Raw genomic sequence first — 17,120 nt, 5'->3', positions numbered from 1 at the left:
GGCTAATTTTATGACTTTTATGGTGGTTTTTCCCCAACATTTTTTGTGCATTCCTTTGTTTTTAGCAAATTCAAGTCAGGATAAGTCACCATAATGCACTATTTCTCCTTATTTTAAACCTTCTTTCAGGTGTTCACTATTTCCAAAGAATTGGTGCCTAGGGTCCTGTCCAGGGTAGTGGAAGCGGTGTCTGAAGAGCTCAGTAGACTCATGCAGTGTGTGTCATCCTTCAGCAAAAATGGAGCATTGCAGGTACCAAAACCATTCCAGTCCAGAATGACTGTATTCAGTTTAAACATGTACATGTGTTTTTAGTCATCAGTCTTATGATAGAGGTTTTTTGGTTGGGGTGTGTGTGTGTGTGTGTGTGTGTGTGTTGCTGGATCTGCTGATTTGAAGTGCACACCATCTCTCTTGCATAAGCCCTACACATCCTGCCTTGTCTACAAGTTCCAGAGTTCCTGTGTCCTTAGAACAGGGCAAGACCTTACTGACCTTATAAAATTATCTGAATGCAGATTCCCTCTAAAGTTCTGTGATGTTTTTCTTTTTATTTTATAATTATTTCACTACATTTAATTTCAAAACAAATTTTAACAACTTTTAATAAGTCTTTCTAAACTATTAAATGTAATTTGCATAGAAATGACAAATAACTGCCTCTTTGCACTTATATTTCATTGGTTTATGTTGTAATTATTTAAGTTACACAATTACAATAACAGATATAACTTACATAAACCAGATGATTCTTGGGATGCATATAACCAAATTGGTAGGAGCCAAGGTGTGAAGGCTTATGGGAGAATGATGTCCTACATGGGAGCTTTGATTGACCTGGAACATTGTGTGTTTTTAATAAGTCTTAGCAATTTTCTTCCAGTAATAGCTAAAGAAGCTCTTACCAGGCCAACCCCCTACAGATAACAACTATAATCTTCAGTAATATATATAAAAAATTTTAAATTTCAAAAGAAAAACAAAAACATGAAGACAGTGAAGAAATGACCATTAGTGAGTGTGTCTAGGAGAAATGACACTTGGGTGTCATTTAGGCTTAAAGAATAGGGAAACCATAATTACAGGCAAGCAAGGAATGTAACCCAGAAAGCAGAAAGCAAGAGCTACAAATTGTGTTTACATTGCTTAAGTCTCTAGTTGACCCCTAAACTATGTATGCATGACTGGACTCCACTACAGCCAGCCCAATTAAGGCCAAAAGGACTAAAGTAAGAGTTAAAATGCTGCCCAAGAGCCAAGAGTTTTCAGTTTCCCTCCAAATAAGTAAATTGCTTACTAAAACAAGCAAAACAGATCAACACTCTTCAGAGGCATATTGCAGAATTCAAAGTCTCTACAACAACATGCACAATTTCTAGGATACAATCCAAATTTCATTGAAACATACAGATAGAACAAAACAGTAAAGCATGACCCATTTTCAATAGAAAAGACAATAAACTAACAATGATCCAGTTGTTGGAATTCAAAGACAAAGATTTTAAAGCAGTTATGTTCAGTGATATAAAGGAGACAGTGCTCAAATGAATGAAAAGATAGGAAAGCTCAGCAAAAAAGAGAAATCTTAAAAAAAGAAACTAAATGGAAATTCTAAAATGAAATACATAAATGTGATTTTATTTATTTATTTATTTATTTTTGCAATCTACTAGTTCAGAATAACTGCAAAATAGAAAGGACAAAAAAAGTGAATTTGTAGATTAACAGATATTATCCATATGAAAAAACAGAAAGGAGCCGAAACCGGTTTGACTCAATGGATAGAGCGTCAGCCTGTGGACTGAAGGGTCACGGGTTCGATTCTGGTCAAGGGCATGTACCTAGGTTGTGGGCACATTCCCAGTAAGGGGTGTGCAAGAGGCAGCTGATGGATGACTCTCTCTCATCGATGTTTCTAGCTCTCTATCCCTCTCTCTTTCTCTCTGTAAAAAATCAATAAAATATATTAAAAAAAAAAAAAAAAAAAGAATACTTAGGAGAAATTTAACAGAGCTCTAGGAACCCCTTCGGCAATGTCCAAAGTTCGAGCATACACATAATTCAATTTCCAAAAGAGTCAGAATGGCCAATGAGCACATGAAAGGGTGATCAGCATATCAATTGGAGCTCTCACACATTGATGTGAGTGTAAATCTTACAACTACTTTGAGAAAAAATCTTGCATTTTCTTTGAAAACTAAAGGTACATTCTCTATGACCCAGTTATTCTAATCTTAGGTATTTAACCAAGAGAACTAAAAACATACCTTCATAAAAAAAGCATATAAGAATATACCTTCATAATAGTCAAAAGCTGGAAACAGCTCAGCTGTCCATCAACAGAATAAACGACAACAAAAAAACACTATGGTATGATTATATAACCAAACTATTATTCAGCATTAAGAAGATAAACTACTGGTACCACCTGTATGAATCCCAGGAGCATTCAGCTGAGTGAAGGAAGCCTTACACCAAATCACACATATGATTATATGGGTTTCTCATCTGTGGTAGAAAAAAATCTTAGGAAAATGTTTTCCTCTGGGTAGTTGAGATTAAGTGGGAAGGGGCCTAAAGGAGCTTCATAGGTGGTTCTATACCTTGATATGGGTTTCGATTGCTCAGGTATATGCATCAGTCAAAACCCATCAATGGTACACTGTAAGATTTGTCCATTGTGTAGTATGTAAGTAAGTTTTAACTCAAAAAATTAAAAAAGAATTGAATCCGTCTACTTAGTTAATCATGCACAATGAATTATGTCAAAGCACTGTGGTGGGTTAATAATTGCATGGATAAATGGTAGAGCTAGTAAGTGTTAATGGTTTAGTCCACATGTGTCAAACACAAGGCCCGCGGGCCAAATCCGTCCCGCCAGGCCTTGCAATGTGGCCCGCACCACGCTGTCATCACTGCACTCCGCTGCGTTTCCATCACAATGACAGTTTATGACTGTTCAGTAAACCATTCGGCCCGTGATTTAGGCTGGATTTTAGATTTTGGCCCCTTCTCTGATTGAGTTCGACACCCCTAGTTTAGTCTATGGATCTATAAGTGTTCACTGTAAAATCCTTGCAAAGTCTATACATTTGAAATTTTTGTACAAAAATATTGGTAGGTAAAAGGAATGGAGAGCATTTGTTAACTTGGCATGCTGATTAGGAGGGAATTCCTGCTGTATTTTCAGTTGCCGCCCCATTTTCTCTAAAAATTTAACAGTCTTTTAATATACAGTTAAAAGGTCACAATTATAATACTAGTACTGTTTCAGGAGAACAGTAGCATAAATGTTGAGATACTGAACATTAATTAAAAGGAAGTTGTAGTAACTACAGTTTGACCTGACCTAGGCAGTTTGGAAATTATAACAAAAATCTCCCCTCCGGTCAAATTACTTTTGCAACCTATTTACCTAATGATAAAATTCCTGTCAAAGCTAGCAGGAAGAAATTAGGAAGAGATATTAGAATCAGCAACTTTTTCCATGTACAACAGATCCTCGAATTACATTGGTTTGTTCAAAGTCATCTATCGACACTAATAAAAGAGAAACATGCAAATAACCATCACTTCGCTACGACCACCGGCCAATCAGGAATGAATATGCAAATTAGAAGGAGGAAGATGGCTGCCACCAGCTGATCCGGGCACTGAGTGGCCAGGCAGGGCAGGATGCCTGCTATGAGAGGGAGGGCAAGGGGTGAAGGGATCTACAGGAGCAGCACTCTGGCCACAGCGAATATAAAGAAGGCAGACTTTGGCCGGAGTCTGCAGGGAAGAGGAAGACAGCAGTCTGTAGCGAAGATGGCAGACTTCAGCCTGAGTCTGCAGTAAAGACAAAGGTGGCAGACTCTGGCCAATGCCTGCAACAAAAGCAGCAGACTCTGGCCAGAGTGAAGGCCTGGCTCCCAGGTGCCATAGGAAAACCAGTGCTGGAAACTAAGGGAAGGAAGGCCTATTGCACAAACCTTTTCATGCAACGGGCCTCTAGTGTATATATATACAGCTAAGTGTCTGTCTTCCCTCTGACCAGTAGCTAAGACGCACACTGACCACGAGGGGCAGATGCTCAATGCAGGAGCTTCCATGATGTGCACTGGCCATTTAAAAATAAATGGCACTATGGACCTGGTGCCAAAAAACCAACACTCAGCTTCCCCTAAGTGGGACACAGACCCCGCCACCATCCTGGAGTGACACCCCACCAAATCTCAGTCAATGCTGCCAAGACCCAATGACATAAAATGCAGCACCCAGCCCAGCCTGGAAACGGTAGCTGTGGGCACCAGGTAATGATGTTACATAGCAACACCTGACTTCTCCCTAGCAACTAGCCTCCTTTCAGTTTTTTCAGCCCAGGAACTCAGGTTGTTTTATAGCCAGGTGCAAACATTTTACAGATCAACCAAATGTGTGTGAAGTGTATTCACTTGTCTCATCTCATTTGATCCTCTCAAAAGATCTGGAGTAAGTAGCTAGGAGACTTGGTACAATCCTATTTTCTTTTCATTAGCTAGACAACAGAAATTTATAAAGTTTAAAAACTTGACCTGACTGAAAAGAAGTAAGAAATGGTGGAACTTGAAAATGACTTCAGGTTTTCTCACTGTGCATACTATAGTCAAACACTGCTACAGTTAAATATTTTACCCTTTTTTTCTCCCTGCCTGATCTATCAATACAATAATAGTCTGCTTCATGCTGATATTTATAATACTACTGTGTTGCTGACAATAATCTGAAAGAGAAGTTGGGGTGCTTCACTAGACTGGAGAAAGTTTAGCTAAATCAGAAAGAAGGTCTAATTAAGCAATTTATCTATATACTAGTGGCCCCAGTGCACGAAATTCATGCATATTAAAAGGGAATTAGAGGGAATATTTTAATATTGCTATTTGCCCTTTCTCTATAATAGAAGTTCCAGAGATGAAAAATAATTAGTAAAATGTATATGAAAATCTCCCTCCTGTCAGAGTCTGGGTCACGCCAAGGGATCTAGAGTCAAGTCTCCGCCTACCCTTGTGTACCTCAAAATTGCATGAGCCCCACAGGGTGGGGGGTGCAGCCTCAGGTCCCCTGGCCCTAGGATGTGAGGGTGTGAGGATGTGATGACCATTTGCATATTAGCTCTTTATTATATAAGATTATATAGGATATAAAAGGCTAACTTGACTCTCACATACACGATACATATAAAACTCTCACTGGTGCCGACTGCACACGTGTTTTTGATCTGTCATTGTCGATCGTGAATTTGGTTGACACTTCTATTGTAGAGAAAGGGCAAATAGAGATATTAAAATATTTCTTCAAATTAATTTTCCTTCAATGTGCACAAATCCATGCACCAGGGCACTAGTTTTATTATAACGTTGATAAGAAAAAAATTGATTCCTGACTGGGGCTACTATCTGTTTGGGATGTGCACATTCTCCCCACTGCTGCGAGGGATTTACCTGGGAACTCCAGTTTCCCCTCACACCCCAGAGCTGTGCACTTGTCTACACTGCCCCAGTCTGTGAGTGTGGGGTGCATGATGTGCCCCTCGATGAAGGACATCCTATTCAGGGTGGGGCCTGCCTGTGCCTTAGGCTGCCAGGTTTGGCTTCTGCCACCCAGGCTCCTGAAATGGAATAAATGGGTTGGAAAATAATATTTTATTCATTTTTATTAATCTTTCTTAAATATATGTATACCTTATATTTAAGAAAACACCAGTTATTTCAGTGTTTAATATTAGCAGTGTTTGGGGACTTTATTTAGAAGTTTGATAATGTTTTTGTGACCATAAATATGTCATAGGAACTTAACTCTTGTTGCTAGTGATTAGCCTGTGGTAAAATTGGTTTTGTTTGTTGAATATTGTTTCTTTTAAAGTTGCATTTTCTAAGAACCTGTCGATTGAGTAAGGACTCACTAGTCATATGTCTAGGAGATGACCAGCCACCATGACTGTCTGGCTCCTAACATGTTGATACTTCCTTGGAACTTAGCTACCCCCCTTCACCCTTTCTTATTGAAATGGCTATTTTTGACCCCCTTCTCTTAAGCAGATTCCTAAGAAAGACTATAGGTTAATGATCTTTAATGATCATTTAATGAAAGACCAGTACATCAGTCTTCAAACCTTCCAGAGAGCCAGTTGAGATGAGTGGAGAGATGGCCTGAGGATTTTAGCTATCTTTTAGCATGAAGTTTTTTTGCATGCATTTGTTTTTTGTATATTTTATCATCAATCACAACTTAAATTTGGCACAACTCATAGGTTAATTAAAACACCTTGTTTGAATAAAATTTGTACATGAAGATTAATTTTACAGTGGCTTACTTAATCCTTCTAAAATATTCAACTAAAAGTTCTACCTTATTTTTGTCTTTGATATTTTCTTTATAGGTATGTTTTGTATATAAACTACAGTATAAACAGTAGAAGTAAATTATCATACATAAACTTTCTAGTTATAAACTATTTTTCAGGCTTTTAAAGCACTGAAAAATGAAACCAAACAATTGCTTTCTAAACAGAAAAGTTTTGCTGAATATACTGTATCTTAGGTAAATCAGCTTTTATCTAGATTGGTTACAGATTTTGTAATTAAGTCTAATTTGAATAGCTAGCCATGTCATTTATGATTTTTTTACATTTTACACACTCCTGGAGAATAGGGCTGTTTCTTCCCAGTGGTCTCCTTAGCATCAGCCATACTCTGGGTGCCTGAGTCAGAGATGGAGGTTGTGGGCTTTCTCATCAGAGGCACTTGTAGAACTCTGAGGAAAACTGGCCTGTAAGTGAAGCCACACTTCTTCAAGCTTGCAGACAAGTGTAAGCAGTAGGTTAGCTTTTTTGCCATAAAAGTTTGTGCAAATTTAATTCATATACCATTCAGTATGTCTAGAGGATAAAGAGTCTGTAGATCAGTGATTTTTTTTAACTATGTTCACAGAATTGTGTAATCACCACAATCAATTTTGGAACATGACATCACCCCAGAAAGGAACCCCAGGCCCATTAACAGTCACTCTCCTTTCCCCCACCTACAGCATGAGACAAGTACAAGTCTGTTTTCTATCTCTATGGTTTGCATATTCTGAAAGTTTCATATAAACAGAATCATATAAGTACAGCTTTTTTTGTGACTGATCTCCCTCAGCATAATGTTTGTAAGGTTCATCATGCTGCAGCATGGATCACCTCAGCATTTGATTTATGGTTGCATAATATTCCATTGTATAAACATACCACATTTTATTTACCCATTCATCATCTAATGAATATTTGGATTGTTTCCACTTTGGGCCAATATGAAGAATGCCTCTGTGAACATTCATTTACAAGTTTTTTGTGGACATATGTTTTCATATATCTTGGCTATATACCGAGGAGTGGAATTGCTATGTCGTGTGGTTACTCTGTTTTATCTTTAAATGACCTATGGGCTATTTTCAGAGTGACTGTATCATTTTACTTTCCTGCCAGCAATGTATGAGATTCCAGTTCTTTTACATCCTCCCCAGTACATGTCACTGTTATCTTTCAGATGACAGCTGTCCTCGTGAAAAATATTATCATTCTTTTTACTTTCTTGATGGTTTCCTTTTGAATGCGGGACTTTTTTAATTTTGATGAGGTCCAATTTATATATTTTTCCTTTATTGCTTGTACTTAGATATCGTTTCTAAGAAAGCTTGCCCAACCTAATGTCATAGAGATTGATTACTGTTTTATTCTAAGCATTTTATAATTTTGTTGCTTACATTTAGGTCTATTGAGTTCATTTTTGTGTTAAGGAAGGGCTCTAATTTCAGTCTTCCACATGAGACTGTACAGTTGCCCCAACATCACTTGTTGAAGAGACTATTCTTTGCCCATTGAATGGTCTCAGCACCCTTGTCAAAAATCATTGGATCATAAATGTTCATTTCTGGACACTCAGTCCTATTCTGTTTACCTACATGTCTGTCCATATACCATTTTCACAAGGCCTTGATTATTGTAGCTTTGTATTAAGTTTTGACATCAGGAGGTGTAAATTTCTCCAACTGTATTCTTTTTCAAGATTGTTTTGTATGTTTGGAATCGACTTGTCAATTTTTGTTTTTAAAAAAAGCCACCTGTGATTTTGATAGGCATTGCATTGAATCTGTAGAGTTTTAGTTTAGCTTTTGAGGTTAAAGGCAGTGTGCCTGGAAATGCATATGTTTAAGGAAGTAAGCCAGCCCACGTCCTCAAATCTTTTCAGGAGGGCACAGGCCAGGGACAGTATTTCAGACTCTCCTTCCTCTCACAGGCAGGCTAATAGGAAAATTACTGTTTAGATAGTAAACACAGATTGCTGGGAAAGCCTTGTGTAGTTCGCACCTTTTACAGCAAAATATCTCACTCCCTGCCTTCACTCAGTCATACTTGACTGTAAGTTAATTTTAAGTTAAAGGAAATTTTGTCATAGCCAACTTTTTTGGACTGTTTCCGAAAGTATGCTCTTAACTAACAGTCACGGGTGGGGGTAACCATGTGCCTGCAATATTCTGTGAGCACTGTGTCTGTGGTGAACAGGCTGGAGACGTGGCCCTCACCACCTACTCATATGTGATAATCGTCACAAGTCCTGACTGTCACTTTGTCCTTTCTTTTTCTTCAGGCAAGGCTTGAAATCTGTGCTCTGAGGGACACTGTGGCTGTCCACCTGACACCTGAAAGCAGGTGAGACGCTTACAGTTCTTCCTGAGCATTTGCTAAAAACAAAGTTGTGTTACTGCTATATAAAGTCCTTTGAAAAGATAACTGGTCAGAGTGAATGCGCATGATGTTGTATGTGAAATGTTTATATTTGATTGTTCACATTTCTAGTTAAAAAGTGTACATCTATACTAAGCCACAGATTCCTAAGACTGGTTCTTTGTAGCATAATATAAAGGGGAAAAGATGTAATATAATTTTACATTTCTCATTCTATAAGATAAATTTTAGTCTCATGAATGATGGAACAGAGCATTACATTCTTCTTTAGAAAGGAGAAAATAAGAATTGAGTCTATTCATAGCAGGCCTTTCAGGACAGTTCAAACATTGTGATCCTCAGCACAAGAGGAAGCCTGTGGTTTCTCTGTAAAGTTCTGTAGTGGAAATTTGATGATAATTTTTAGCTGTTTTGAATGAAAGTCAGGATTTCCTATCATTGAAATATCAGTAGGTGAACTGAAACAGCACTGACTACTTGCTTTTACGAAATTGTTTACTCCACTGGCAACATGACCCAGGAAATGCTGGGCAATGCTGTTAATGTGCATGAGAAGCCAAGTGGTAGACAAATGTTTAGGGTCTTTGTGCAATGCACACAGATTTCTTCGTGTCCAGCTTTTGATAAAATGGCTTATGCCATCATTCTTACTGCCATTGTTACAGCAGAAAGACCACTGAAATTATTTTCCTGACACAGTTAGCTTATTTTTCCTGTTTATCATGGCCGACTAAGGGCCATTTCTACATGGCTCCCATGTTAGTTATTTACCTACACCTTTTTCCAGTCATTGATGTTGTTGTTTTTTAACACCAAGTACTAAATAACAGTTGATAGAAGGCATTCCTTCCATATTTGATGTGTATGCATACCTTGTGTAAGTACCTATGTAACTCAACCTTTCATAGCCCAGGTTCCTCATTATAAAAGGAAGATAATGATACTTTATAGGCAAAGTTTTGGAGAAATTAAATGAGACAATATGTCAAGTCACCTTCTAAACTTTCAGTGCACTACAAATAATAGGTTGTATCTTCATCATCATCATTGTCATAATATAAAAATAAAGAATAGTAGCATCACATTTTTTGATTAATGGAAAAGAGACTTACAGGAAACAGGATGATTGTGGAGGTGTGCAGAGACTCCCTCGATATCAGGAGAGAGGAGAGCTGGTTTCATATTGTGAGGTTGCTGAGTGTGCCCACAGCTAGGCTGTCCCTGCACCCACACCCTGCCCCACCAGGAACAACTGAAGGGATCAGGTTTCAGTTTTTATGACTGTGTTGGGACTCTACAATCGCTATATGTTGCTAGGATACCTGCCCCTAGTTTAGGAAATTCTGCTCAAAATTTCTTTCCTGGTATATTGAGGAGGATGTTTTTATAATACAAAATCAGAGACCACTTTAAAGGCATGAATAATTATATTTATTTAGTCACCTTTTTCTTAGTGAATGGTAGAGCATTGGCCCACACAACCAAGGGTCGTGGGTTCGAATTAAATCAAGGGTTGCAGTTTCGAACCCCAGCTCCAGTCAGGGTTCATGCAGGAGGCAAAGAATCCATGAATCTCTCTCACATGGATCTCTCTTCCTCTCATCCTTCCTCCCTCCCTCCTTTTCTCTCTTTCTCCCTTCCTCCCTCCCTCCCTCCCTTCCTCCTTCCATCTCCCTCTCTCCTTCCTCCCACTCTCTCTAAAAATCAATGGAAAACAATATCCTTGGGTGAGGATTAACAAATAAATAAAACTGATTGTTTTCTTTTATATTAAATGAAATAATGTTGGCTTTTAAAAATATATATACATCTCTCCATTATCTTAAAAATTTTAAACATAATAATAGCTAAATTCTATTTTGGGGAAAAAACTGTGTTCAGTCATTATAAGATGTTGGCTGTAAATCAGACCTAGACATATCAATTCTTTAAATGTCCCTATTTGTGTAATCTTTCACAAGATCATATTTCTACTTTATTTTCTTTCCTTTCTGACCAATTTTTTTATCTTGAGTTCAGTTTTGTTTTGAAATCAAGACTTCTTTTTGTAAAGTAAACGTCCTCATTTCACGTTCACCAACCAAATTGAATAGCATCCTACCTAATAAAAGTAATATTCAAATTAACCATCACTCTGCTATACCCACAAGCCATGCCCACCAGCCACGGCCACCAGCCTATCAGAGTGAGTATGCAAATAAACTCAACCAAGATGGCTACTAGAAGGGAGGCTTGAGTTTCCCCAGAAACAGAGGAAGCCAAGCTTTCCATTGGGTCGCCAGGGGACATGGCTGGCGTGCAAACTATCACAGACCTCTCCCTCAGGCTGCCCCATGCCCCAAGAGAACCCCTACCCTGATCTGGGACACTCTTCAGGGCAAACCAGCTGGCCCCACCCATGTACCAGGCCTCTATCCTGTCTAGTAAAAGAGTAATATGCAGATTGACCATCACTCCAACACACAAGATCAATATAGCTGCCCCTATGTGGTCAAAGATCCTGCCCCCCTGTGGACATAAGATGGCCAGCACAAAATGGCCAGCAGGGGAGGGCAGTTGAGAGGGACCAGGTTTGCAAAGGAGGGCATTTAGAGATGATCAACCCTGCAGGGGATAGGGCAGTTAGGGGTGGCCAGGCTCATGGCAGGAAGTTGAGGGCAAGCAGGCTGGCATGGGAGTGGTTAGAGGGTGATCAGGCTGCCAGGCAGAAGTGGTTAGGGGCAATCAGGAAGGCAGGCAGGTGAGCAGTTGGGAGCCAGCAGTCCTGGATTGTGAGAAGGATGTCCGACTGCCTGTTTAGGGACAGTTGGACATCCCTCAAGGGGTCCCAGATTGGAGAGGGTGCAGGCAGGGCTGAGGGACACACATTCCGTGCATGAATGCTGTGTACTGGGCCTCTAGTCCTTTTATAAAGTTCCATTTTTCCTTTAGTTTTTCAAGTTCTGTTTCATTTCCTAAATGAGTTTTTGACCCTGCTCCTGCAAAGCCTCTGAAACTAGACCTTTTCTTTTTCTTTTTCTGATGTTTTTCACTTGTACTTTTTCTCACATATCTACATGCTTCACTGTTCATACTAGTTTCTTTATGTTTAAGATATGCTTAAGAATTCTTAATGATGCTGTAATCCCCATGAGAAACTGCAGTGTTTCAGCTCTGTGTTGCTTGTGTTCCAGGTCCAGTTTTAAGCAGGCTCTGGAAGCGCTACCCCAGCTTTCCAGTGGAGCAGACAAAAAGTAAGTGCTCTGTGCTTTCCTGGTAGACGTGCTGAGCACAGTGCCGCTACCTGGAAGTACTCTTTCTATGAACAATGAATTGAATTTAAGGAAGAGCAGTATTGAGTAGCCCTTGGTAGTATGCATCATGCTAGCTGTGCCTGCTTGTCTCCCAATAGCAGAATATGGAAAAACCCTTATTTTGGCTTTATGGCAATTTAGAAATTAGTTATTTTCTTGGTTTAAGTGACTAGTATAGAAAACGTCATAAGAAAGTTTATTTCAACTCAGTCAATTATATCTCTCTTAAATTTTGAAGATGATACTACCTAGAAATTAAAAGAGAGGACAGTGTAATAAAATGCTGGGCCCAGTGATTTATACTCTGCATTTATAAAGTATTAAGAAAGAATAGATTTGTAAATATGATATAATGAAGTTATATATGTTTCACTAACAATATATTGATTGTCTCAGTCTGAATCTAAACTTTGCTACTCATGTAACAGGAAATTCTGACCTGAGACAAAATCTAGGCCAGGTCCATTTCATAAATGCCCAGTCTACCATCAGCTGAAGCAGTGGAAATATTGTAGCTTTTTGGTGCTCCAAGGTAACTGAAGTCCACCCACCTTTGCATTTGGCTGATCAGCCCTTAACAAATATTTATGGTGGCAGTCAACTACATGAAACACTCAGGCTCTGTCATCTAACACTGGCATCTAAAAGTGCATGGGGTTGGCTGACGGTAGGAATGTCATGGGGACACTTGGACTGGACTGGGGATAGTGGGCATTAGACCAGATCCTTTGCTTGTATGTTCCTGTGTATATTCCTGAATGGACAAGTGGATGGCTGTGCAGTGTTCACACCTACAACCCTTTCTACCATTTTTTTACTTCCTTCTTCTCATACTAATTCTCAAGCTGTATATAAATTTATTACAAATTATGTTCATTTATTTAAAATAAATAAGATAAAAGATTAAAACAGTTACCATGATTTTTAACATATAGAATATGGCTCAAAAGGCTAGTGCATTTTTGGGGAAGTCAAGAAGATCAGCCACTGTCTTGGGTAAACTGTGTTCTAGGTCTATTGGGACAGTGTCCTAATACTGAGCATTGTCAACCCCTGAAATAATCTCTCAATCCCAATAGCAGTAAGCCCACTTCTTGGTTTCCTCATCTGAACCAGATGAATCTAATATACCTCTGGACTTAAAATTAAATGGACAAATCAGACCAATTAAGGAAACAAATTGAGTTGTCAATTTGCCCAGTGGACTTAGAAGTAAACCTGATTCCTCTGGCTTTAGTTCACCACTTGCCAATATTTGTTAAAGACAAAATACAAAATAAGAGCAGCAGAGACAAGACAAATTGTTGCCCCAGGGTGGGGGTAAAAGGAAAGGAGGCTAACAGGGGGAGCATGAGAGAACTTGGAGAAGGATGGACCTATTCTGCATCCGGTTTTGGGAGTTGTTATTTTGCTAAGTGTTTAGCAGCATTCATAGAACTGTGTGCCAACAAGACTACATTTTAATTTTTGAAAAGTGAATGAAGAAAATGCACAGGTGTAAAAAATCTGTTTTAGGGAGGACTCTAATCTTAGGGAAGGGCACTGGAGAGATTTTTATATATAAATATAATTATGTATTTCCCATTTTATTCCTTTGATTGACTGATTTCGTTATTGAGTAGAATCCATCAATGAATCATGCAGTTGGGTCCCCTGAGTGTTTTCTTATATTGCTGGACAAGCTTCCTTCTGCCAGCTGTAAATAGTCTCTGCTCCTGCAGGTTACTGGAAGAGCTGCTGAACAAGTTCAAGAGCAGCATGCACCTGCAACTCACCTGTTTCCAATCTGCTTCTTCAGCCTTGATGAAAACATAAAGGCCTCCTAGTAAGGGTCATCCAAAGATAACAAGTGATGAAATTATTCTCTTTAAGTGCCCTAAAGGTATTTGTATATAAAGCATACATTTGCAGTTTTTCTCCTTTTTTTTCCTCCTCAATTAGTAGCCTAGAAAGATTTTTGTATATGTTTTATTTAAATCAAAATACCCTTGTTTGAATTGCCAAGCTTATTAAGAAATACACAGCTTTAGGCTTTTGGCACAGAGGAGGCTCAATTGCAATTTCATTTGGTTATCCCGAATCCGGGTTCATCCGACACCAGCCACCTCCACCATTCCACCGAAGTTCAAATCAAACTTATATACCTAAGGTACACTGGTGAGGAAGTGGGTGCCACATATCTGCTCTGGCCCCCAAGATCGACCCCCCGAGCCTGTATCCGAAAAAAGGTTGGCGATGATATCACCAAAGCAACCGGTGATTGGAAGGGTCTAAGAATTACAGTGAAACTGACCAGAACAGACATGCCCAGATGGAGGTAGTACCTTCTGTCTCTACCCTGATCATCAAAGCTCTCAAAGAACCACCAAGAGACAGAAAGAAGCAGAAAAACATTGACCACAGTAGAAATAACACTTTTGATGAGATTGTCAGCATTGCCTGACAAATCTAGCACCAATCTTTAGCTAGAGAACTCTCTGGAACCATTAAAAAGATCCTAGGGACTGCCCTGTCTGTGGACTGCCATGTTGATGGCTGCCACCCTCATGACATCAACAGTGATGCAGTGGAATGTTGGGCTAGTTAAGAACTGCAAAGGAAAATATTTAAATTAAATATTATTTGGGGGGAAAAAGTACACAGAAAATTGTCTGTCTTAAGCATGTTAACCATTGTAGCTAATATGATTATGATCCTGAATATTTATGTTATCTTAAATATCTAGTATAGAGCATTTGTCCAATAAAGAATGTCTTCAATGAAATATGTATTTTAGTTGACGTTTTTTCCTAAACATCTTTAGTCAACATTTTCATTAGCTATATAACTTTTTATAGCTCTAATGTTAACACTCAGAATAAATATTTAAATTCCAATTTACATTATGTTTATCTGAGCATCATCAAGAAGCTTTTGTCAGGTGACCTGCGAATTATCTCCTTGGTTAGGGCTCACCATATGCTAGGCACTGTGCTAAATCATCTCACAGCACTTCCAGCAGACTTGTGAGGACACTACATGGGCAGTATTTTATGTCACAGACAAGGTGATCAAGGCTTAGCGAGCAGTCTGTGGCTTCTCTAACACTCAGAGTTGTCCGGTTTCATGCTCTTTAACTTCCCCACTACCAGCTCTTCCCACTGGCCCTCCACCAGTGACTGCAGCTCAGGGAAACACTCGAACATGAGAAGGTAATAAAAGGTAAGAAAAATAGGAACAAGTAAGTGCTTTTGTGGCTTAGAGAATGGAGGATAGGCACATAAAACCCCCATACCCAAATAAGTTAGTTCAAGGATTACTGTTCCAACAAGTCAAAGCCAGTTCTTGGAAGAAAGGGGAATTTTAAAGAGTGTTTGAGCTACAGAAGAATTTAATGGTTAAGAGGAAATGGCTGAATACAATGTAAGCAGAATTCTGAGAGATTTGGAGCAAATTTACATAGAGGTAGCCATGAAAAAAAAATTGGAGTTCGGTAAAGGTGTTTGCTTTCACACCCTGGTAACATTGGGGTTTAATACATCCACATGCATGTGGTCAACCTTGCTATTGTCTGTTGGCAAAGTGGGCCTCGCCACCAGTGCTGAAAAAGTACTAGGAGCAGTTTGGTTTTACTATGACTTTCTGTATAAGTGTTCATGAGAGTGGCGTGCTCTGGAAATGACGCCAGCATCACAAACAGCACAGTTGCTGCAGCCCCTCCTTGCAGCATCCTCCTGTGTGTCAGCCTTGCTGCAGGCTTTTTAAAAGGAATGGAGAACAAAGACTACATTTCAATTCTAGACTTGGAAAAAGATAGCCTTTGTGATCTTATTTGGATTATGTGGTGTGGGATGTTTTTATTATGAGTTTCATAAGGATATTATAATGTGTTTTCCAAAAGTTATAAATCAGCAGCTTTTAAACAAAGGTTGTGTTTCTAAAATAAGTTAACTTTATTGTATTTAATATATGCTTAAAATTATGCTTTATTATAGATTGAAGCTGGCATACATTTTTGTCATTAAGTATTACCTAGCAGTAGTATCATAAAAGTTTCATATGGATTTATAAACTGCTCTGATATACTCAGATATACTGATACTTGACACACATACTTCAATTAAAACAACTATTTTAACCCTTTGCACTCTGAACCATTCTGGACATTGGCTACCAGCTACTCGACGCTAACGGCGGAAACGTGCGTTGAATTAACTCAATTCCCCGTAATCACTAATAAACTGCAATGTCCCCTGAGAGGGGTCATCCGAATGATATGCTAGAATTCCGATGTCCCCTGAGAGGGGACAGCGGATTGCAAAGGGTTAATTATTTTAGTTGCTTTAAATGCGGGTTACATTTTTTTATGTAGTGGAATCATCATGTTTTTTGTGTACTGATGCCATCTCATTTTCTCTTCACCCACATTTTACACTTAGTTTCATTGCATGTATCACTGGAAAGCCTGTTTTTACCATTTTTTATATATATATTTTATTGAGTTTTTACAGAGAGGACGAGAGAGGGATAGTTAGAAACATCGATGAGAGAGAATCATTGATCAGCTGCCTCTTGCACACCCCCTACTGGGGATGCGCCTGCAACCAAGGTACATGCCCTTGACCGGAATCGAACCCGGGACCTTTCGGTCTGCAGGCTGACGCTCTATCCACTGAGCCAAACCGTTATCGGCTGTTTTTACCTTTTTGATATATAAAAAGCCAGGTACCATCATGACCTAAACAACCAGACAGAAGACTGAACAGCAGGCTAGGGAGCTGAGGGAGCTGGAGCTGATCAATCAGTGGCAACGGTGGCTGGAGACCAGTTGGAAGGCAGAAGGCCCAGCTGTTTTGGCTCAGGCCTGTGGACTGAAAGGTCCTGGGTTCAATTCCAGTGCAGGGCACATGGGAGTATTGCAGGCTCGATCCCCAGTAGGAGGCATGCAGGAGGCAGCTAATAAATTATTCTCTCATTATTGATGCTTCTCTCTCCCTCTCCCTTCCTCTTTGAAATCAATAAAATATATTTTTTTAAGTAGGCAGAGGGCCTGAATAGGCATTTCTTCAAAGATGGCCAATAGACATATGAAAAGATGCTTAATATTA

The 17,120-nt window shown here is 39.1% G+C and overlaps 1 protein-coding gene and 1 pseudogene across 4 annotated transcripts in view; both read left to right on the top strand.

Moving 5' to 3' along the window:
* Window positions 1-14,658, top strand: part of EXOC2 (exocyst complex component 2) — a 250,127-nt gene extending 235,469 nt beyond the window's left edge. For 3 of the 4 annotated variants that reach the window (XM_036444758.2, XM_045584201.1, XM_036444766.2), the window contains 4 exons: window positions 130-252; window positions 8,643-8,704; window positions 11,914-11,973; window positions 13,755-14,658. In XM_036444758.2, coding sequence (XP_036300651.1) covers window positions 130-252; window positions 8,643-8,704; window positions 11,914-11,973; window positions 13,755-13,848 — 339 coding nt within the window. In that variant the 3' untranslated portion in view covers window positions 13,849-14,658. The remainder of the gene's footprint in view (window positions 1-129; window positions 253-8,642; window positions 8,705-11,913; window positions 11,974-13,754) is intronic. The other variant, XM_036444761.2, reaches the window with a different exon arrangement.
* Window positions 13,886-14,658, top strand: LOC118723022 (annotated as a pseudogene).
* Window positions 14,659-17,120: the final 2,462 nt, after the last annotated feature.

The sequence above is a fragment of the Pipistrellus kuhlii genome, unplaced genomic scaffold (genome assembly GCF_014108245.1).
Source record: "Pipistrellus kuhlii isolate mPipKuh1 unplaced genomic scaffold, mPipKuh1.p scaffold_m20_p_2, whole genome shotgun sequence".
Classification (NCBI taxonomy): domain Eukaryota; kingdom Metazoa; phylum Chordata; class Mammalia; order Chiroptera; family Vespertilionidae; genus Pipistrellus; species Pipistrellus kuhlii.
Note: the sequence above shows the minus strand (reverse complement) of the source record. Positions and strands in the feature narration are given on the sequence as shown.